Source organism: Carcharodon carcharias, chromosome 10, assembly GCF_017639515.1.
Source record: "Carcharodon carcharias isolate sCarCar2 chromosome 10, sCarCar2.pri, whole genome shotgun sequence".
Classification (NCBI taxonomy): domain Eukaryota; kingdom Metazoa; phylum Chordata; class Chondrichthyes; order Lamniformes; family Lamnidae; genus Carcharodon; species Carcharodon carcharias.
In genome coordinates this window covers 54318097-54342694 of record NC_054476.1, presented here as the reverse complement: position 1 = coordinate 54342694, position 24598 = coordinate 54318097, and the positions used below count along the sequence as shown (strand labels likewise).

Below are 24598 nucleotides of genomic sequence, written 5' to 3'. Positions count from 1 at the left end.
CCTAAACATAATGGGCCAGAACATCCGTGAAAGGGCATTCACTGTTGTGTTGCCACTCCACTTCCTTTTACTTAGCCAGGCTAGGAGCTACAAATTTCTCACCCGATCTTCCATCCCGGGCATCCAGGTCAGAAATGTGCAATACAGCAACTGCAGACTTCTTCTCGTGCAGGGCAGCAGCGCTGCCCATTTTTTACGACACTATTTGCCGTAAACCAGATAAGTTGAAGTTCCCAGCCACCTTGAGAAGCTAGGGAGAAGGTATGTGGGTGAGGGGGTAGGATGGAAGGGATTGAGTGGTTGCCAGGTCCGGGTTGTCAGAAGGGGTGGGTGTTGGAGGGGATAGTCGGGGGTGGGTGGTCGGGGGTGCTGGTTGAGGTGGTCAGGGATGTGGGGGGGGGGTTAGTCGGAGGGTTCGGGGGATAGTTGAGGAGATCGGGGTTGAGGATAGTCAGGAGGATGGGAGGGTAGTCAGCAGGGGTGGGGGGTAGTCAGAGGAGTGGGATATAGTCGGGTGGGGGCCCAGTTAGGTGGGGGGGTCAGGTCAGGGGGTTCAGTACCATAGTTACCTAGAAGTTAGAAGTGGTTTTAATCCTTCTAACCTTTCCTGAGTAACTATTCTGCTAAGAGAGTTGAAAGCATCCAAAATCTCCAATTTAAATCAGAGTATCGGATGGTTCCAGGTGCAGGATAATTGCCCATCAGACATTTAAACTTCCTGGCCAATTCCCGTGCAGTCCTTGCATGGGGACTTCCAGAGGGTGCCCCATCTTCTGGGGTGCATCTGGGCTATGACCCCCAAAGTTCTGGGCCACTGATCTTATGAACGTCATAATTGTAACACATGCAAAGTTAAGAACAAGTTTTGGGGAAAAGATTCATTTTCATCTAACCTGTCAACTGACATCTTTTCATGTTACAAAGTGAATAACATAGGAAAAACAATTAAAGTTATTTGTAGTTCGACCTTTTTAATACCTCATTGCCACTGTTTGAGCACATCTGCCCTCTCTTTTTAAATGTCAGCTGCAAATAAAGATAAAATGCAGCCCATTTAAAAGGAGTTAAGGCCAAAACATTCGAGGCAATTTCCTAAATTCTTTTAAAAGGTAAATTGGATGTAGGCTTGTTTAGTGACCTGGAATGAATTAATACAAAGGAGTATTATGTGAATTTTTTCCATTTAATGCAATCTTTTAAATGAGTGGTCCATTAGAAGAGATATAAGCAGATGTGCATACAGAGACTGCTTGGAAACGAGTTATTGTCTATCAGAACTTGAAATAGATGTTTCAGCTTGAATATGTAGATGGGAACTTTAATTTAGGCTTTCGACATTATTCAACTCAATCACATCTCATCAGAAATATCAGCTGTTACACTGTTCCATTTGGCTGTATCTAAAACAATTTTAAAGGTTAGTTCCATTCTACACAGGCAAGTATTCTGTATTGGCAATTTCAGCAGAATCTGATGTCATAGTCTTTGATTTTTTTTTCTTGATGAACAAGGATGTACCAAAGACCTTATTTATCTGTATCTATGTCATGAAATAGCAAAGAGACTTAACTTTTGCCTTTTGACAGCATTTTAGTTACCGTTATACAAGAGTCTGTTTTAGAATATTTGTAGGATATTTTGTTGAAATAATTTAAACCTGACATTGATCTACAATTCTCAGAACTGACAGTGCTGTTAAATTAACCAAAGTTAAATAATTGCCTCCAGATTAGCTCCTTAGCTTGCCCTCTGCTTTAATATTTAACTTTCCTAAATATCAGTATTAACACTGTCTTTTCCAAGGAGCCGTGTTTTGTAGTCAATAGACAGGAGCAACTGGGATCACAGCAACCAGAATCTAACCACTGTCAGTTTTGACATTTCTCCCTTCAGAAACCAAATGCAGCAGTTATGTATTTTATGTGACAATGTTGTGTCTCTGTATAGAGATGGTATGTTTTGATGAATTTATAATACTTATACAACTTATAAATTAGTTAACAGAAAGATGTGTGGCACTAACATTGCAGAATAGAACATTTTCTACTTTGGATATCCTGCAAAAACATCAAGGCCTAGAAACCTGATGGCACCACACCCGCTTCTTAGGTACACAATAGGCACCAAAACACATGATGAGGCAGGCAGGGCACATACAGTACATACCAGGAATGTACTGCCTCGTATATTGGAATGGGCTGAACCATGGTGCATGTCAAAACTATTAAATCATTGATAAAATTTTTAAATAAGGGTCTTACTTACAGGACCTCTTAGTGATATTGGAGCCAATACCTGACTAGTCCTTTGATAAACTCACCCACTCCCATGCCACTAACTGGCAAGAAGGGTTCATTAACATTTAGGTTGGCTATTGGATTGTCATTTGAGGTTGGTTAACTTCTAGGCAATGTTGGACCTGTTTTCTGATGTGAAAATGGAATTTATGACTGCCGAAAAGGAAATTTTGTTGATGCAGCATTGGTTCTGGATGCCTTCTAATTAGTATTACCAGAGTAATAGGTGGTCTTCTGGGCTACCTTGGGGGCTAGAGGACAAGGAAGAGGAAAGTAGAAAGCACTGTGCAGGAGGCTACAAACACGGCGGGTCTTCACGGTATACTTCTCTCACGTCAACCTCTCAAACTTCATGATTCTTGCACGTGTGAATTATTGTATTGTGCAGCCAGGACTAAGCTTGCTGTTGATTAGTTGTAAGCCTGAACATGAGACACAAAATTGTGAGACCCCTGCCCCTGGTCTTAATTTTAAAAATGCCCACTCTTCTCATTCCCACCCCTCTCAACACCACCACCCCTCCCACACTTACTAAACCCCCCACCCTTGCTCTTACGATCACCAACAATTCACCCCATACCCGATTCCATGGTCCATGTATTCTTTTAAAAGAGTTGATCAACCAGTGCCAGTAAATTTAACCAGGCTAACTGATTAAACCAGCTAGAACCAGCTAGACGACTCAAGTGGAAATAATTCAACCGGGAGCAGCCCAACTGGTACCAGTTCCAATTCTCATTTAACACTGGACCCATTAACAACTGATTTTTCCTAATCAAAAATCTGTCAAACTCAACCTTAGAAATATTCAATGACCTAGCCTCCACTGCTCTTTGGGATAGAGAATTCTAAATATAATGATACCCTGAGAGAAGACATTCCTCCTCATCACCATCTTGTTGGGACTTTCTGCTGGCTGATTCAATCAATTCCAGTGCCACTTGAAACATTCAAACGCACCATCTCATCACTGTAAACTCTCACTCACAAGCCCATCTCACTCACTGCCAGTTCAAGGCACCCTCCACTCACTCTCTCACACACACCCTCACATCTTCACCTGGTCTCATCTCCTCTGAAGCTCGCCTTCTCATCCCATTCATGGCTCCACTCAGCACAGATGCATGCCTGGCATCCTTCTAATTTGGCCTGGCATGAGCCTCACTCACACCCTCTCCATCTGTCTTCATGCAGCACAAGACTGTACACAATCAACGGAGAGGTCCTAGACCAGGGGTGGAGTGCCAGACATCAAGTTCCTCACTCCATTTGAGAATCTCGCATCGGATCTGGCTGGAGAGGATTTGAACCCTTCTTATGCTGACAGTGAGGTCAGCAGCAAGCATCCACATGAGGATCCTGCAGCAGATCATCCTTCTGTCAATGCTACTCTGAGGTCACTGTTTTGTGTGTAATGCATTGCCAAGCACTAATAATCTCTACTTTCTCTCCTAGGCACATCTGCCACGTCGCTCTCAGGCAATCTTGGCCCCAACCTCAGCACCGAGAGCACCTTAAATGAGGACCCTGAGGGAAGCACATTGAAGACCCCTCATGGTGCCTCACCCACACCGTCCACCAGCGCAGTAACACACACCTCGGTGGGACCTGAATGTAGAGCAGTCTTGGGATCACAATCTGGTGAGCTCAGTATGTGCCACAGCAGGTGGAGGCAGGGGCATCAAAGGTCACCGGCACTCAGAGGACTGCTGGAGGCAATGAATCTGCTGAGTCCGAGTCAGATAATGAGCCTCTGGACTCAATCCTCAATCAATTGCTGAAGCTGCAAAGATGATCCCGGGAACATCAGGAAGGGATGCCTGGTGCACTCCTCAAATTGCCAGGGGCAATGGAAGAGTCCGTTTGCCTTCAGTCTGAGGTGATAGCGCCAGCATGCCAATGCACTGAGGTCAGCACTGGCAAAATGGCAGCCGCCATGGAGACCTTGGTCCAGCACATCAGTCCTGCCCTGCTGCACAGGCTGAACTCCAGTTCTAATGCCATTGTGGGACTCCAACAGCGTCAACACAAGAGGGGTGCAGGGCAACTCGATCTCACTCCAACTTGCCCATTTCCTCAAGGAGTCAGCCAGGGGCTGTCGGGCACCCATCAAGAGGAGAACCAACAGCTCGACACCAGGGGGCCATCCACCCAGGTGACTACGGGAATGCCCAGCTGATCCAAATCCCCTCTTCCTGTGACCCCATCATCTCCAGCTCCACAGGCAAAGGAGGTTGCACCTGGCCTAGAGCAGGACACCCAAAGCAGGCTGAGGCCCTCTAGGTCTCAGCCCTCCATAGGATGCTCACCAAAATCATCACAGACAACAGCCCATAGTAGTCAGTAGGCTGCCCCCCCACCTCTAATGTGGATATCCAGGGAGCACCAAGATGTAGCGGCAGGATTAGGGAGGTTAAGAAAATGTAGTTGCAAAGCCTGGGCACAGGTGTTAATCACTTGTGCATAATGTTCACTATTGTAAATAAACTCCCAAGAACGTCTCCTTGTCTATGGCTCCTTGTTCTGATGAGCAGTGTTCACGTTATTCAGATGTGAAACCTTGGTTCCCGCACAAGATAAAGACAAGTTTCTCAGTCCAGGGCCTCTTTCCAGTGCAGTGTGTAACTTTCAGACCAAAGTAATAGTCCAGCTTCACACTCACTGGACACATCAGTGATGCCTGCCCTTCAATGGTGCTCGTCATTTTTGCCAGAAGGACATGGGCAGGCCTCATAGAGCTCTGTCATTCTCGCTGTGTGCTCTCAGCACCTTAGAGGTGGGCCAAGCCCCCCATCTCTTCAGTATCTGTGACCGGCGATGGTGTGGTTCTGAAAGGGACAGGTGCTGAAGGCTGACAAAGGATCAGGTGCATTTAAAGTATAACGGCTGTGCCTCCGTGATATAACCCTGATCACAGAGTGCAAGCGAACTGCCCTCAGCTAGACAGGAGTCAGACATTCACAGGGCAAATGTGAAAATCGATGGACGTTCCACAGTGCATGTCGTCATCACCCTCCTGGAATCTTATGACTATTAGGGCCTCCGCTGCATCTCCATGATATGAGCCTGAGCACTGAGCATATCTGTGCTGCCTTCAGTCACACAGGTCTCAAACGTTCACAGATGCAAGGTGAGGATGTCAGGACTTTCCTCACTGCATCTAGTCATAATCCTCCACGAATCTTGCAGCTATTAGGGTCCCACGAGCACACCTGCCTGGCTGGCCAGTGCAATGGCCTTATCACCTGCACCCTCGTGTTCATGGACTTCATCACCCTCATCCTCTTTGAGATCCTCCTGATCAGACGAGACATGCAGGTCCTCCCCCCAGTGCAGCGCCAGGCTGTGCAGTGCGCACAGGAAGCGACGGTGATGTGCAACACCCTCTGAGGCCTGTACTGCAGCGCTCCACCAGACCTGTAAAGGCAAAGGAAGCTCATTTTCAGTATGCCTATCAATTGCTCCACCAAAGTCCTGCTGGCAGCATGAGCCTCATTGTACTGACTCTCTGCTACAGCCTGAGACCACCACATGGATATTATCAACCACTTCTTCTTTGAGTGGTACTTGTCCCTGCAGCCTTTGTGGACCCTGGAAGATATCAGGGATCTGAGACATGCTGAGTGTGTCAGAGTCATGGATGCTTTGTGGGAATCTTGCGCAAACCTGTAGGATGCATTTGCGGTGGTTGCACACCAGCTGAATATTCAGCGAGTGGAAGCCCTTGTGGTTGATATAGTTGACCATTTGCTGCCACGAAGATTTAAGTGCCACCTGAGTGCAGTCAATGGCACCAGCACCTATGAAAAAAGAGAGAGCACCGCAAGTCCCAGCACTCTTGCTTCCTGGCTTGTCTGATCCTGGTCAAAATACACAAAGTTCTGTGCCTTTACAAATATGGCATCTGTGACCACCTGGATGCACTTATGAGTGGAGGCTTGCAAGATCTCGCAAAGATCAGCTGTGGGGCCCTGGAAGGAGCCACTAGCGAGAACATTGAGCACCACGGCCACTTTCACGACCACTGGCAATAGATGCCCACCATGTCTCCGTGGTGCCATATCCTGCAGCAGGTGGCATATGTGACCGACTAGTTTCCTAGACATGCGCAGTCTTCGGTGAAACTAGTTTTCAGCCATCTGCGGAAATGACAGGCGTCATCTATAGACCCTGGATCAAGTGAGGCACCTATGAGCAATGGCTCTCTTTGGATCTTCAACTACATGCACAGGAGGCCGTGCCACACCTTCATCATTAGGGTGGTGCTCCTCCCCTTGGCGCATCCGTTACACTTCTTCTTCTCTGCTCCCTGTAAGCCATGAGGCATACTGCTAGATCACCAGGCTCCATGATCCTGATGCTCTCCTCCTGATGGATCAAAGAGAGAGACACGCGGGTTAGCATATGTGTCCTTTGGACCCCTCTTGGTTAAGTCTCAAGGCCTTTTCACACATGCAGGAGAGTGCTGTCCACCACTTGGATGGCCAGTGTGTAGTGCACATCATGGCTGTTCGAAACTCCACCCACCCACTTCCACCCCACTCCACTTGACCAGATGGCAGCAGCTTCAGCCATTGCACTGCACGTTGTCCTCTCAGCTCATGTGCAGGCATTCTCCTAACCTGCATTGCAAGGCTGAGATGTTAGCTTTAATCAAGATGGATACTGGTCCAAACCTTAATAAAGAAATTGCAAAGGGCAGTGAGCACCTCCACCAGTCACTGCTCCATTACCACCTTTCACAAGAGGATTCTACATACAACTTGCCCAGTCATCCAATTGTTCTGCAGTCCCCTAAAATGCACATTAATGTGCAGTCTGCGCCTGAGGGGAAAATGTTCTGGAGCATTTGGCGGTACATTCATGCTTTTGCGTTGCTTAAGTGGGGGAAATGCTTCAGAGGCCCAACTCCAAAACATGTCAATGGAGCTGCTGCTGAACAATCTCAGCTGTGGAAGAGCGCTCACTTTTGACAATCTTTTCTAAGTGTGTGGCCGCTTCCCTGACCCTCCACCCACATCCAGAATGTGCTTGTGCACTTCCTTCATTCTGTGCTGCCTTGCACCCTATCCCCCACCCCCACAAGCCCACCCACACTAGAGCCCTTGCCCTGGCATTGCATTAGCCAGGAAAAAGCAACTTGCCTGTATCACTCCCCCCCCCCCCCACCGCCGCCCCCCCACCCCACACACACACACACACACACACACACACACACACACACACACACCTCCCTCCCTCCCAATGCAGGGCATCACTTCCTTTCCTTGATGTCTTATGGCCAATCCCCATGAGCGCTGTGCAAGGTTGTGTGCGCTCACCTCCGAGTTCCACTCGAAGTTCAGCTTGCCAGGTACAAGCCTCTTCAAGGCAGCCGTAAATCACACAGTCACATTGGAGGTGCAATTGGAAGGAGGGTAAGCGGCCCCAACAAGAGACTTGGTGATTGGAACCAGGTCAGCCAGCAGCAGCAGCAAGGTGTTGAATGCCAGGGAGTGTGAGGCAAGTACCGGGATGGGCAGGAGGTGGCCATAATGGAGAGCGAGAAGAGGTATTGAGCACAGGAGAGGGTGAGGAGACTACCAGGGTGGGTGGGAGAAGGCCTTGACCAGAGAGGGGGAACAGATAGCTCACAGAAAGAAAGTGCAACAAGGCGTTATCTTCCCCCATTGCATTTGTATATGCATTCATTTTTTTCAACATGTGTTTACTTTTTTTAGTTTTGTTCCACTTACGTTTGCCACTTTTTCAACTCATGTTCTTAATTAATGCCCATGTAGGTTTTACCATTATCCATCCTTGACAGGGATTATCAGAGACTGTGAGGGTATTTCCTAATCACTTTGGATGTAATGAATGCTACCACTGAGTTATATTTGACACTATATCATGGCAACTAAGGCACTTATGGCAATGGTTACTCCCATGATAGATTTCTTCATGCTTCACTGAGTAAAATTCTTTTGATTTTTTTTTTCCTGTCCTGAGAAGTTTTCAATGTTATACAATTTCTGTTTTGCCATTATGTGACTCTTTGTGTGACTGTACTAAAAAAAATCAAAAATCTTGAAATGGTAAAATGCACAGCATTAATAAGCTTGTATTTGTGTAACACATTTATATTTGTGAGGTGAGGAGGTAAATATCATTGTGCTCACTGTAACACATTGCAAGCTTGATTTGAAAACGTGTACTGACACGCCAATGCCTTTTTGCCTTACTCAGCCAGTCTTTAACTTAAGTTAATCCAGTTGGCTTCAAATGGTACAGTTTCCAGTTAAAAGAATCATTGAAGCAACTACATGGCAACTGGCTCCACTTAATACCAACTGGTTCCAGTTCACCTGTCAACTTGTTCCAGCAGAAGTCAACGGGTCCCAGTAGCATTCAAATGGTTACAGTTGAAGTCAACTGGGCAAGTGGAATTGCAACAGGTTTTCCATTGTAAGTGCCAGTTGTTCCAGTTGCATACAGTTAAACCTATAAACAAGATTCTAATGGCCCTATTAAATCCACCTGGACAACCGCGGATCTTAGCTGGGGTCCAGTTATATTCTTCAGTTATTCTAGTTAAAACCGATTGTAACCTGTTTTTTTGATAGAACTCATTTGTGACTGATTGGTTTTTCTGACTGGCTTGAGAAGATTTTCCTGCCTACACAGGGAATCAAAGGTGGTAGGATGTGGGGGGAACAGGCAGAAAATTGGAGTTAAGGCCATGATCAGATCAGTCATGATCTTATTGAATAGTAGGTTAAGCTCAAGGGGCCAAATGGCCTACTTCTGCTCCTATTTAATCACACTTCTCCCTGCCTGTAAGAAGCAAATATAGTTTGACTTATGTCACCTCTTACTATATTCTGAATATATTTTGGGCTTATAAAAAGGACCCTTCTATATCTGCTAGATAAAGTTTTCCACAGAAGTAGAGAAGACAAAGAGAACCCTCTTTAGCAAATTAGAAAAAAACTGCATGTAACAAAGACCAAGAAAAATTGCAGAGAGGTATTCCAGTAAGCCTCTTATATACCACAGATTCAAAGGAAATCCTCTTGCCACGCAACTGACAAATCTGGGTAATAGCTGTAGCAGAAAGTTTAATCTCTTTTGTTGTCAATCATTTCTTAGAGTCACATAGGACCATGGAAGATGTCAAATTTAATGAAGCATGGATATCAAGGCACCAAGTTCTACCTTTTGTTCCCCTAACCATTCAGTTATTTTTTTTTTATACATTCATGGGATGTGGGCATCGCTGGCTAGGCTGACATTTATTGCCCATCCCTAATTGCTCTTGAGAAGATGGTGGTGAGCTACCTTCTTGAACCGCAACAGTCCATATGGTGTAGGTACACCTACAGGGCTGTTAGGGAGGGAGTTCCAGGATTTTGACCCAGTGACAGTGAAGGAACGGCAATATATTTCCAAGTCAGGATTGTGAGTGGCTTGGAGGGGTCTTCCAGGCGGTGGTGTTCCCATGTGCCTGCTGCCCTTGTCCTTTTTTTTTAAAAAGGGTTCTACATAGAGCTAGATGAGGTATGATGCTTTTATGTCACACTAACAAGCTTGAGCTCAGTCCTCAATGTTAGTTGTCTTATCACTGTGAAGGACTACTCGCCTCCCATAAGAATCTGTACGGTTTTGTTTAGTTTCAATTTCTAAGCTTGTTCCCAGCATCACAATTAACTACTGACTCCATATTTTAGGGCCACTCCATTTTGATCTTTCTTGATGTCAGATGACTTGTACAATATGCCTCTCCCAGGTGATTACGTAGCTGAGGGAGGGATGGGGAGTAATCATTTAGTCCTGCTGCTCCAGGCTTGCTTGTCATTTCTGGCCCATCAATTTTGTATGCTTGCGATTAAATGACACATTTTTCTCTGCCTATTTACAGGCAAATGCAAACATTCAGTTTGACTTAAATACCCTCTTACTGTATTCTGAATATATCTTCTGCTTATTAAAAGGACAATTCTACAAGTGTTTGTTAAAAGTTACCACAGAAATAGAGAAAATACAGTGGTAAAAACTCAACTTTCAGAACGTAATTCAAGAATTTTACAGGGCAATTTTCCCACAAAATAATATCAAATTATTGAAAAAGCTGGATTTGTTTTAATGAATCGCTTGCTTTGAGAAATAAACAGTTATGTTAGATTATCAATACTAGTAGGATGTACAAGTCTATGAAAAGCTGTACTTAAGCTAGTAGAATTTAGAGTCTGCTACTCTCAGTTCACCTTATCAAATAGCTTTCAACCATTGTTATTGCCAGTGGCAGTGCTAGGTCAATCAGGGTGGTGTTACGTATCGCAAAAATGCACAGTCTAGATGTAATCCTGATTCAGAAGAACAATATGAAATTGTGTTGGATGATTTTCACAGTTCAAGTTGATATGGAACAAATTAAAACACCAGTCAAGTCACCATTATACTTCACTGAGAGCTAGCAACAATGATGAAACAAATGCCTTCAGGTTATCCTGCTGCTATTGCAATGCCACCTGTTTTGTTTGGTTTTCTGCTGTGAAACAGGAAAAGGGGCTTTAAATCTCTGAAGCTTATCAAAACTGGGAGGGAGTAACATAAGGCTGTGTTGTAATCAATATGGGATTGGCATTGGGGTAAGAGGTCAGTTAAGTCACCGCTGCTTGTCACATGTAGATGTCATGCTGTGCTATGTGTAGGTTGTTCTATAATTAAGAAGTAAAGAAAAGCAGCATACAGTGGATTTCCAAATAATTTTTCTCAAGTTCTCTGAATTATAATAACATAGATGAAGCAGCTCAGCACTAATGGCAAAGAGGAGTGGCGGGACCATTTGCAGGTCGAGAACCCGTTTTATGAATTGGCAGGCTTTGCCAAGGCTCTTTCCCAGAGCCACGGCATTAGCATCCCACCTCCAGGTTTTCCGACCAACCAGGGAGGGTGGGCAGGATGACGAGTTGGTTTTGTCAAAGGGAGGATTTCTTATTAGAGGGACCACAACATGGGTCACAAGGGCTCACTAGCACTAGCAATCACAAGAATGGAGAAGAGACTTGAGAAGGCTTTTACCAGGAAGTTCCTGCTGCAGAATCTGAGGGCTGCAGTGAGGTGATCTCTGGCAAGGTTGGAAGTGCTCAAGGAAGTCAGCAGCAGGAAGATTGGAGGCAGGCCCTGCAATGACATGCACCTTATCAGCCACTGGAAATGCATGACTACCTGCTTCGCTAGGAAGGAAATCTTGTTCCTGGAGGCTGAAGATACCAACAGCAACCTACTGTGTGTACCTAAGCCTCTTTGAGGCACTGGTGTTAAAGCATGTTGAGAGAGTTGAACCTCTGCCTGTGGACCCAACGTTGTGGTCTTGGTTCGCACCAGCTGAATCTTGCTGTCATCCGCCCTGCCTTGCGAAGGTCCATGTGGCTGAGGAGAAGGCTGCTGGTGCTGCTGTTCTTCGTGTTGCTCCTACTGCTGCTGGTACTGTTGATGCTAGTCTTGCTCCTCCCCTTTCCCTTCATTAGAGCTGCAAGGGAGGTCTGCTTAAGCTGCTGCCATGTCATTGCGAAGGCTGGTTTTTGGGAAGTACAGCTGAAGCTGATTGAAGTGCTAGGCAGGTAAAAAGTGCCTTTCAAGAAGTTGGTAATCACCTGTCAAGCAGTGATAGCACTTTTGTTAATGTTTTGATGGCACTAGGCCAGCATTTATTGCCCATCCCCAATTTCCCTTGAGAAGGTTTTCTTGAACCTTTGCAATCCATGTAGTGTAGGTACAGCCGTTAGGGAGGGAGTTCCAGGATTTTGACCCAGCAACAGTGAACGAACGACAATATATTTCTAAGTCAGAATGTGTGTGGCATGGAGGGGAATTTCCAGGTGGTGGTATTCTCAAGCACCTGCTGCCCTTGTCCTTCTAGATGGTAGCATTCATGGGTTTGGAAGGCGCTGTCTAAGGAGCTTTAGTGAATTCCTGCAATGCATCTTGTAGATGGTGCACACTGCTGCAACTGTACATTGGTAGTGGAGGGAGTAGTGAATGTTTGCGGAAGGGGCACCAATCAAGCAGGCTGCTTTGTCCTAGATTGTGTCAAGCTTCTTGAGTGTTGGAACTGCACTCATCCAGACATGCGAAGAATATTCCATCACACTTCTGACTTGTCCCTTATGGATGGTGGAAAGGCTTTGGGAAGTCGGGAGGTAAGCTACTCGCCACAGGATTCTTAGCCCCTGACCTTCCCTTGTAGCCACAGTAATTATATGGCTAGTCCAGTTCAGTTCCTGGTCAGTGGTAACCACACACCCTCCCCCCTCCCCCCCACACACAAAAACACACTGGGCATATGAACAAGGAACAGGAGTTGCCATCCAGCCCCTCGAGCCTGCTCTGCTATTTAATAAGATCATGCCTGATCTGATAGTAACTTGAATTCTGCATCCCACCTAGTGCCAATGACCTATCACTCCCTTGCTTACCAAGAACCTATCTACCTCTGCCTTAAAAACACCTAAAGACTCTACTTCCACCACCTTTTCAGAAAGAGAGTTCCAAAGATTCACGACCCTCTGAGTGAAAAGATTTTGCCTCAGCCCTGTTTTAAGTGGGCGACCCCTTATTTTTAAAAATTGACCCCTTGTTCTAGATTCTTCCACCAGAGGAAACATCCTCTCCACATCCACGCTGTCAAGACCCCTCAGGATCTTGTATGTTTAAATCAAGTCACCTCTTACTCTTCTAAACTCCAGCAGATACAAGTCTAGTCTGTCCAACCTTACCTCATAAAACAACCCACCCATTCCAGATATTAGTCTGGTAAACCTTCTCTGAACTGCTTCCAATTCATTTACACCCTTCTTTAAATAAGATGACCAATACTGTGCACAGTGCTACTAATGTGGCTTCACTAGCGCCCTGTACAACTGAAGCATATTCCCCCCTACTTTTGCACTCAATTCCCCTCGCAATAAATGATAACATTCTATTAGCTTTCCTAATTACTTGCGCTACTTGCGTAGTACCCCTTTGTGATTCATGCACTAGGACATCCAGATCCCTCTGCACCTCAGAGCTCTGCAATCTCTCACCATTTAGATAATATGCTACTCTTTTATTCTTCCTGCCAAAATGGACAATTTCACATTTTCCTACATTATACTCCATCTGCCAGATCTTTGCCCGCTCATTTAACCTATCTATATCTGTTTGTAGCCTCCTTGTCCTCTTGACAACTGACTTTCCTACCTATCTTTATGTCATCAGCAAATTTGGCAACCACCCCATCCATCGCTTCACCCAAGTCATTTATATAAATTGTAAACAGCACTGATCCCTGTGGCACGTCACTCGTTACATCTTGCCAACCTGAAAAAGACCCATTTATGCCATGTTGATTCAGCAATGGTAATGCCATGAATTTCAAGGGGCAGTAGTTAGATTCTGTCTTGTTGGAGATAGTCATTACCTGGCACTTGTGCGGCATGAATGTTACTTGCTACTACTTAGTCCAAGCCTTAATATTGTCCAAGTCTACTGCATTTGCACATGGAGTGCTTCAGTATCTGAGGAGTCGTGAATGGTGCTGAACATTGTGCAATCATTAGCAAACACGCAACTTCTGACCTTATGGAAGGAAGGTCATTGATGAAGCTGCTGAGGATGGTTGGTCCTAGGACACTACCCTGAGGAACTCCTGATGCCCTGGAACTGAGATGACTGACCTCCAACAACCACAACCATCTTCCTTCATGCTAGATATGACTCTGCATTGAAGGGTTCTTCCCCTGATTCCCATTGACTCTAGTTTTGCTGGGGCTTCTTGATGTCACATTCAGTCAAATGCTGCCTTGATGTCAAGGGCAGTCACTCTCACCTCACCTCTGGCGTTCAGCTCTTTTGTCCATGTTTGAACCAAGGCTGTAATGAGGTCAGAAGCTGAAAGATCCTGGAGGACCCCAAACTGAGCGCCAGTTAGCAGGTTATTGCAAAGGTCGTGCTGCTTGTTAGCACTGTTGATGACCCCTTCCATCACTTTGCTGATGATTGAGAGTAGACTGATGGGGTAGTAATTGGCTGGGTTGGATTTGTCCTGCTTTTTGTGTATAAGACATATCTAGGCAATTTCCACATAGCCGGGTAGATGCCAATGTTGTAGCTGTACTGGAACTCATTGGCTAGGGGTATGGCAAGTTCTGGAGCACAAATCCTCAGTACTGTTGCCAGAATATTGTCTGGGCCCATAGCCTTTTCAGTATTCAGTGCCTTCAGCCACTTCTTTGAGAGAAGAGCTGCTTTGAACAGCAGCCTCACCTGGCCAATGTTGTAACTCCTCAGTTTCACTGATCAAAGCGTTCTCGTGCTTGTCGGTTTCACTTGAGAAGCTCTTTCTACAGTGCACTCATCTCAGTGACTCTGGTGAGTTGCTGACAGATTGGGAGACAGTTTCCCTGGCTGGGAAATTCAAAAATCTGGAAGAAGGCAGCATGATGTCAGGATCCTGACCTAATGCCAATTACAGGCAATTTAACTTCCCACATGCACGTAAACCTGACTCCCCTTACCTGAGAAGGTTGCTCATATAAGTGGATTCAAAAGGCAATTAAAGCATCTCCACTGAAAAAAAATGGTTCAAGAGATATGGAAAGAAAATTACGAGATAGATTTGAGATCTATCAAAAGTGGCAATCTTGTTGGCCTAATGATCTTTCCATTTTCCTAAAAATATTTAAATGTTAATAAGAGAACACTTGTTTTCCTCTATCATAACCAATTTATTAATTAAATCACATTCTTATAAATTGCATATTTCAAACCCATGGCTTCCTACAATGAAAATGTAATTTTCACTTTTTCATTAAGAGATTGCTTTCTCTTTAAGTCTCTATTCTTTAATTTACTCAGCATCCATTTTGTCTGATTACAGCTATGTAAAGCACCTTAAGGTGCTTTTTATACATGAAAGGTGCTACTTTAATGTAAATTGCTGTCAGAACATTATGCTTGGCTGAAAAGACATCTGAAAACATTTAAACAATTTTTGTGTCAGGTGAATGTATCTTTGAGAAAAAATGAAAAAAAACTAATTCAATTTTTTTTTTTCCATTTCTTGTCTAGTTTGTTGCCACAGCGTGAACACAACATATTTTTGCTCAATTCATAATACTTTCCTCCTTTCACAGCAACCAGAGATGTTGAAACGAATGGTGGTCTACAATTCATCATTTTGTTCTAAAGGAAAGCACGTAAATAATGAGGAATTTTTATCATAATTTCTTTGATTCTTTTTCGTCTGTACTGTTTTGACGTAGACATTTTACATGAATTAGTTCTTGGTTTATCTCCTTCCTCCTTTTTGCTACTCCGACTGCCTTCATTTCCCTTTCCATACATCCCCTGAACTCTACCTAATGTGTGATGTGATTATTTAGTGACTTTCTAGTATTCTCTAAACATCTGGAACTCAATTCTCCTGAGTGGACATCAACTTATTTTGGCCTCTTCATTATTCATTGTGCCCCCTTAGAACTGAGGTATTCAAACTGTGCAAAACTGGAGTGACAAAGGCATGCCTGCATTCTCTTATGTTTTTCTTTCTGTGTGGTTCAGAAAAACAGTTTGACTATGTCAAAGTGCTCAAAAAACTCCCCTACTGATGACCCATGTACCTTCTTTTCAATATAAAAAGCAAAAAGAAATACTTGCATTTATGTACCCGTTTCATGACCACATGATGTCCAAATGTGCTTTATAGCCAATTAAGTACTTCTGAAGTTGCCACTGTTGTAATGTAAGAATATCAGTATAACTTTTCATCCAACTGTAGGAATCCTATAATATCATGAGGATGTTGATTCAGATTGACAATAATTGAAAGAAACTGCAACATTTAGCACAAAGTACAGACATAGTAACTAACAAATTGACTTTATTCTACTGTAATTGATTTTCATTAATGTACCATGGAACAGATATAAATTTTGGACACATACTTTTTTCAAGCAAATCATAGCTTTCATAATTCATTTACCTTGTACTGTGATATTAGTAAAAGGTCAGCTTGTTAGTTTATACCAAAGAAATACCTGCTTTCTTGTTAGAGAAGGATTAGAGTATTTTCAATCAATATGTTGTTAAATGTGTTCTTTGAAGTGCAACTGAATCATACAGAGCCGACTGGTTCAATACTGGTCAGTGCTGAATTAGCTGTTCTAATCTGGGGAAGCAGTAGAATTTCTACAATTGTCCTCAGAACTACTGTGCCAGGGATTTTGGAATTAACTGGGGGCTCCTGCTACTGATCACAATCCAATAACCCCCAACTGAAAAACTGATATGTGAATAGCTAAATTTAAGAATGAGCTTGGTTGTGAAGCTCCCATATTTAAATAATGCTTATTTTGGTAGATTTTCAACTTGCCTTCTGAATGCACAACTGGATCCTGGTTTGGTTGCCCCTTATAGAATGCATCCAATTGTCATGAAGGTTGAAAATCTACTCTGTGACTTGCACCATTCTTCTGTTCTCCCTAAACCTCCATATAAACTCCCCTGTTCATATTCATGCCCACCCACTTAACCTCACCATCTTCTGTAACCTATCTCCTCCTGTGTCTCGATCAGTAACAAGACCATCTCTAGTCACTATTGTGTCCCCCAAGTACTTCCAACTACACTTTCCTCTGTTAGCCTCTGAAATAACTCCATAATCATTAACAACTGCATGATCAGCTTCCCACCGTCCATCATCTTGACCCTCTATTCATGATAACTCTGCATCTTTGATTTGCTTGACTATTTCCTCAGCTGCTTGAAATCTTTGTTGGCTTTTCTGTAGCCTTTGACATGGCCGATCATGCCAGCCTTCTCAAATGCCTCTCTTCCATTTCCCAGCTCATGGGGGCTTGGTTGTACTTCTACTTTTCCATTTGTAATCAGAGCATTTTCAGCAATTGCTTCTCACCTTACCCAGAACCTTCACCTACAGCATTCTCCCAGAATTCTATCCTTGATTTCCTCCTTTATATATTCTGCATACTGCCTCTTGTTTATGTCGTCTGCAGATATGTTCACCTTCCACATGTATGTTGATAACACTCAGCTTTACACGTCCAGCACCTCTATTAACCCCTCCTTTGCTTCTGTCTTATCAGACAACATATCCAACATCCAACTTTTTTAAGTCATGATTTCTTTCAAAAAAACATTATGAAGACTGTTGCAAAAGCAAAATAGTGCAGACACAGGAAATCTGAAATAAAAACAAAAAATGCTGGAAATACTCAGCAGGTCTGGCAATATCTGTGAAGAAAGAAACAGAGTGACCTTTGATGAAAGCATTTTCTGTTCTTGCATATTTCAGAAACCATAGGCTTCAGTCCCACCCCAAATGTTGCGCTGTTTTTTTTTTTACTAATTTCATCCCCTTCTTCATCCAATGTGTCATTCTGTGCCAGGTTATTCACAACCTTGGCGTTCTGATCTACCCATACTAAGTACATTCCTTTCCACACATTCCCTCCATCACAAAGATCACTCAATTCTAATTTAGCCAGCTTCTACCCCTATCTTAGCCCATATGTCAATGAAACCCCCATTAATTCCTTGATCACCTCCAGACACAACAGTTAATAAAACCTACCTGTGACTTGGTCACAGCTGCTAATATCTCCAGTGTCTGTTCTTGGGGCACCATTTTTTTACTGTACAGCTTTGTAAAGTTATTTGTGAATTTTTCCAACAGGGCTAGAGCTAAATTAATTAAGAGGTAAATAAATGCAAATTCTTGTTGCTGAGTATGAAGAATTATCACCTGGGAGAGTTATTAGAGTATGACTCATACCAATAAAAATAGCTTCAGGAGAAGAAGAGAGGAAGTTGGCATGCAAAAAAAAAACATTTTCCCATGCTCAGTATTTATTGCCAAATCTCATGAAAGAGAAAGTGTTTTCATCTCAAGTGGTTCATACATATCAACAAAGATACTATACTTGGAAAATGGCCTGATAATCTGTGTCCATGTGTGAAATGTGTGAATACAACCTTTAAAGAAAGACAATCTTGGCAGCAGTAAACTCATAATGCATTGATTGAGGCAAGTGAATTGCCTTAAATGGAAATTAACTAGCTTGTTTTAAGAGATTGAATAGTTACAAACACCACATAATAAATGGATATGAGAGCCCTTGCCTTTGGTTGTCAGGTGGAATTACAGCACACTGTAAGATAAGTGCAAATGTTGCCTTCCTGTTATAAAGTGAAATATTTTCAATCTATAGAACAATTTCCTTAGGTCTTGCTTCAGATCTTGAGAGTCCCCATCGTGAAACAAAGGAATGATTAACACTTATATGGAGAAATATTTGTGCAATCTCCCTTGGAACTATTAAATTTGATAACTGAGGTGCCTTTTAATAGAGAAAATAAGTTCAATTTTCTGTAGCATCGTATAAAAATATAAGTAAAATAAACCAATGGTTGTGTCATTTAATGGAAATATGATGCAATGATATTTACAGTTACAAAAATTAGTTTGATGGATTATACAGTGATAAAAAAATTGATCAGTCAGAATATTATGTGGATATGTAATCTCACTAAACCTGGGTTTAATGAAAGAAAGGTACAGTTTTTAAGACAATGATAGCAAGTAACATGAATTGTAATTTGGCATGGTTTCTTCTTACTACAGGGCTTCCAGAAGTATGAGGAGGACTTTGATCCTTATTCCATGGTAAGTAATTCAGCTAATTGGAAGCTAGAGAGGAGTTACTACAGCAACAAAATGCCATACTACTTTTGAAAGGGAAAAGAAAAATTAAAGAGAGAAAGGCCTGTATTTTCGTTCATATGTCAGGCGCACAGAGTTTGGAGAATTCCCAGCTCCCTGAACCCAACTTTTAAAAATAGCTGCCCAGACATCAGATTTTTGGTCCGGTAAGGAGTGGGAACATGGGCTAAGTTAAAGGGTGACTCTGGAAGCAGTGAGTATGATACTGAGTGTAGAGTCAGGCTGGGCGGAAGGCCTGCTTTGGGGCTCTGGCACTCTGTCCAGCCCTCAACCCTCAATACCCCCAAACACTCACACAATCCCCATGCCCCAACCATGCTCATGGCCCCTCATATGCTCCAATTCAACCTATGCTTCTGTACCCAACCCACATGGCTGCTTGTACCCTCCATGCCACCCTATGCCCCATACACTCCCCCATGGCCCTTTATAGCCCTTATTGCCAACTTAGTGCCAATACATGACCCACACCCACCACCCTTTGTCCTTATACCATCATGCCAACTTACCCAGTATCCACCATAGGCAGACCTCAGAGCCCATGAGAGTGAGATAAAATAAAGTTCTATAAAATAAATTTATGTCTATTGTAGGCTTTCTTGTATTGAAAAAAACATTATCATTCATAAAAACACATTTACATTCCTTCAACTAAATAATCCTGTATAGCAACAAGCATTGCAAGTCATGGTCCCATTTCAAAGAGTCCATAACTACTTGTAGCTGTCAGTCAAACTGTGAAATGGTAGGCATCCTACTATGATAATACATGGTTGTGACATTAGTTCTGCAGCACTAATCCAACAGTGGAAACCCTCAGGTTTATGTCAACAGACAGAGTGAAATAGCAAACAATGTTTTTTTTAAATACTTCACTTTTTTTTCAAAGATTTAAAGGGCAAAACTTTTAAGTGCCTTGACAGTTCCTTTCAACAATTGTTTTGACAGTTTCTCTTGACACATTTGAAGGTCCACTTGACACTTCTGACAGTTGGTTTTGACAGGTTTGTTAACTGACCCAATGAGCTTTACAGTAAATGAGTTTAAGCACTTTTTTATGCACATTCATGTCTAATTTTAACAATTCCAAAGGGAACCTAATGACTCCCTAATAGATATCTAACCTCACCCAAAGGGCACCTGCCCTGTCTCAATGGTGTCCCAGGACCTTATCTACAGGGACACCTTACTTCTCTAAAGAAGTACCCTGGCTATCCAAAGAAATGCACAAAGTTCAGACCTGCTCTTACAAGGCCTTCTCTGCACATTCTTGGTTTCACACTCATGGACTACCAAAATCTGAGTTGAGTGGAGGTAGTTACTGATTCAAATGGCCATGAAACACACGTGTGAAATGTGACCCACCCCATTCCCACCCCCATGAAAAGAGGAAGTGCCATGATTGAGGACAGGACTTCCAATTTTTGGGCATTTCCATCATCTTGCATTAAAAAGGGCATCTCAGGCAACCTTGTGAGCAGCTCAGGATGCATTGCCATCATCACCTTGCTCTTCCTCCTCAGCCACCTCCAAATCATCTGAAGAGGATCTGAATGCTTTGCCATGTTTCTCCTGCAGGTCCAAACCTTGCTGATGTGCAATGTTGTGCAGAGCACAATGCACCAGAACTATTCTGAAGTTCCTATCTCTTTCAAACTGAAGGGTGTCACCAGCATGCATCTTCAGTATGATGATGGCTTGTTCGGTGAAACATCTGGTAGCCACATGGTGGTAATTGTGGTACTGTTAAGCTTCATTTTCAGATTTCTGATGGGTTTCATCAGTCTAGTTTGAATTGGCTTGACTATTGGAAGCAACCCCTCAAATATGCTTGTACGTTCAAAAATGTCAGGGATCTTGGACTAATCTGCACCAAAAGCATCATAGCAACTCCCTGAGAATCTGGCGCTCTCAAACAGAAATATGATTTGTGGTTGCACACCTGCACATTAATAGAGTCGAAGGCCTTGCGATTACAAGTAAATCTGGTTATTCTAAGGGTACCCAGATTGCCAGTGTGCATAGTTGATGATGCCCTGCACCTTGGAGAAGCCAAAAAGAGATGCAAATCTGAGTGCCTATTTATTATATTTGGCATCATTGCAGGTTAGGTTGATGTAATTGTTGGCTCTGGAAAACCAGCCATCAATCAGGGAGTTCAGCTTATTTAAGTATTTTTCTGGTGTTCATTATAGTAGAAAGTCCCAGGTTCAATTGTCATTTTGTGCTGACTTGCTGCTCACAATACAGGCAGCAGTTGCAGAAACAGATTTGTTCTTAGCACTTCTGGATAATGGGGAGTAAAAATCGAACAGATGGAAAAAATTAGTAATATTGTTGGCTGCTGTTCAATGCACCTCTAGAAAATGCTTGTGTGGAAGTTAAACGATTACTGGGAGCAAGATGAGGCATGAAGATTATCTTACAAAATTACATGGCAACAGCTCTTGGCCAGAGACAAATTTGCCCTTTATTAGTATATTGCAAGATGTGTGAGAAAAGAGGAGCATTTGTAGAAAGTATTGGGAAAATGTTAGAGTCTATTATAAAGGATGTAATAGCAGAGCATTTAGAAATGCATAACATAATCAAGCAGAGTCAGTACGACTTCATGAAGGGGCAATCATGCCTAACACATTTCTTAGAATTCTTTGAGGAGGTAACAAGCAGGATAGATAAAGGGGAACCAGTAGATTTAATATATTTGGATTTCCAAAAGGTGTTTGATAAGGTACCACACATAAGGCTACTTAATAAGATAAGAGCCCAAGGTATTGGGGTAGTATATTAGCATGGATAGACAATTGGCTAGCTAATAGAGGACAGAGATTGGGATAAGGGGGACATTTTCAGGCTGGCAACCTGTAACTGGTGGGGAGCCACATGGATCAGTGCTGGGGCCACAATTATTCACAATATATATTAGTGACTTGGATGAGGGAAGTGAATGTACTATCGCCAAGTTTGCAGATGACACAAAAATAGGTGGGAAGGCAAATGGTGAGGATGACACAAAGAGTCTACAGAGGAATATAGACAGGTTAAGTGAATGGGCAAAAACTTGGCTGATGGAATATAATGTGGGAAAAAATGAGGTTTAGCAGGAAGAATAGACGAACTGAATATTATTTAAATGGAGAAAGACTGCAGAAAGCTGCAGCACCGAGGGATTTGGGGGTCCTTGTGCATGAATTACAAAAAACTAACATACAAGTTCAGCAGGTAATAGGGAAGGCAAATGGAATGTTGACCTTAATTTCAAAGAGAATGGAGTATGAAATTAAGAAAGACTTGCTAAAGCTATACAAGGCACTAATTAGACCACACCTAGAATACAGTGAACAGTTTTGGTCCCCTTGTCTAAGGAAAGATATACTGGCATTGGAGGCAGTCCAGGGAAAGTTCACTAGGCTGATCCCGGATATGGAGGGACTTTCTTATGAGGAGAGGTTGAGTATGTTGGGCCTGTACTCATTGGAGTTTAGAAGAATGAGAGACAACCTTATTGAAACATTTAAGATTCTTAGGGGGCTTGACAGGATGGATGCTGCGAGATTGATTTCGCTTGTGGGAGAGCCTAGGACCAGAGGGCATAATCTCAGAGCAAGGGGTCGCCCACTTAAGACAGAGATGAGGAGGAATTTCTTCTCTCAGAGGGTAGTGAATCTGTGGAATTCTTTACTGTGGAGGACTGCAGAGGCTGGGTCATTAAGCATATTCAAAGCTGAGATAGATAGATTTTTGATCGGTAAGGGAATCAAGGGTTATTGGGGAAAAGACAGGAAAGTGGAGTTGAAGATTATCAGAACAGCCATGATCTCATTGAATGATGGAGCAGACTCGATGGGCCAAATGGCCTACTTCTGCTGCTATGTCTTATGGTCTTAAAAATGACTGAGTTAAGCAGGAAGCTCCCATTGTGTTTAAAGCATATTTTGAAACCATTGTAAACAGCTCAGATGTTTCTGCTGCAATAATAGAAACAGTACCTCTTATAATGTATTGCAAACATTAAATCATTCAATTCAAACTCATTTCCTTAAACAACATTGGCAATTAAATTGATTTATGCATAATAAACCCATTTAATGTGAACATTTGTCACTGACCAAAACCTGTTGTGAGGCCACTTTGTCTAAACCATTGTTAACATCACAGTCTCCTCCCAATCTCATGTATTAATTTGGTGTTAAATACAATAGGTGTTCAGTGATAATCATGCATGCTGTTATAAATACCTAGCTCATAGATCATAGTAATATTTTAATAATAATTTCCAATTCTGGGAAAATTAAAATTTAACTGTAGGAAATGGAATAAATGCAAATTAAAGCAGCTTGGAAATTATTACACTTAAAGTTGGGGCTATGCTGACTTAAAGGGTTAACAGCTAGAAAGATAAAAACATAAAGCAGCAGGTGGGCTCACTTAGCTGGAGAATTGGAGACAAGGTGTCTACACTGCTTGAAAAGAAATGCAGCCCAGAGAGTTGTTTTGTTTTGGTTGTTAGATATACAATTAGTTTAAAACAGGCTTGTCCAACCTTTTCTTTTGGGGGGGCACATTTGCATATTTTCCTCATTCAAGGGCCCGAGGAGCAAATTTCAGAGAGATAAGGTTTGACACAACAATAAACTGAATTTCAAAAAAAAGCTGAGGTTTTAAGGAAAGAAACAATTGCTGAGCAAAAGTACAACAATGTCATAGCAATAAATCGTTAATTTAACAAAGAGGAATTGATAAAAATGACCAGAGTGTGAGAGGGTCAGAGTGTCTGTGCCTGGCACACTCTCAGTCTCAGGGTACTCACTCTCTCACCATCACCCACTGTGAGTGGGTGCATGTGATTGCGTTGGTATGCGGCGGTGAGCGTGAGTGCAAAACCTGATATTGGTCGCAAGGCAGACTTGCGCTCCACACCCCACCACCCCCCACACACACAGTCTCTCGCGTTCCCCCTATCCACACATTCAGTCGCTCACACTACCCCCCCAAACTCAGTCTTTTGCATTCCCCTAACACACAATCAGTTACATTCTCTCAATACCCCACTCACACACTGTCACACTCTCTCACTCCCCAAACACTCTCTCCCTCATTCACCCCCAGACTCTCAGACACACTCACTTACTCCCCACCCCACACACACACAGATACTCGCTCCCACATATACTCATTTCGTCACTCTCTCACTCCCCCACACATTCATTCTCTGATTCTCCCACCACATACACTCTCTCTCAATCCCTCCCCACACTCACAGACACACATTCTCATTCCCCCCCACCCTCACAGACATACTCTCTCATTCCCCCCCACCCTCACAGACATATTTGCTCATTCCCCCCCACTCGCAATTGTTACAGACGAGTCTCTCGTTCCCCCCTCACACTCACAGACACACACTCTCATTCCGCACCACCCCCCCCCCCCCCAACACACACACACACACACACACTCTCACATACCCACCATGGCACCATGTCCTCCACAGGCCCAATGCAACTTGCCCCTCCTGGGTTGCCAAAACTTTGCA

The 24598-nt window shown here is 43.2% G+C and overlaps 1 protein-coding gene across 1 annotated transcript in view; it reads left to right on the top strand.

Moving 5' to 3' along the window:
- The window catches only part of ush1c (Usher syndrome 1C), a 277466-nt gene that overhangs the window by 211822 nt on the left and 41046 nt on the right, over positions 1–24598 (top strand). Inside the window, exons 21-22 of the mRNA XM_041198034.1 lie at positions 15455–15517; positions 18964–19005. Of these exons, the coding sequence (XP_041053968.1) occupies positions 15455–15517; positions 18964–19005 (105 nt within the window). The remainder of the gene's footprint in view (positions 1–15454; positions 15518–18963; positions 19006–24598) is intronic.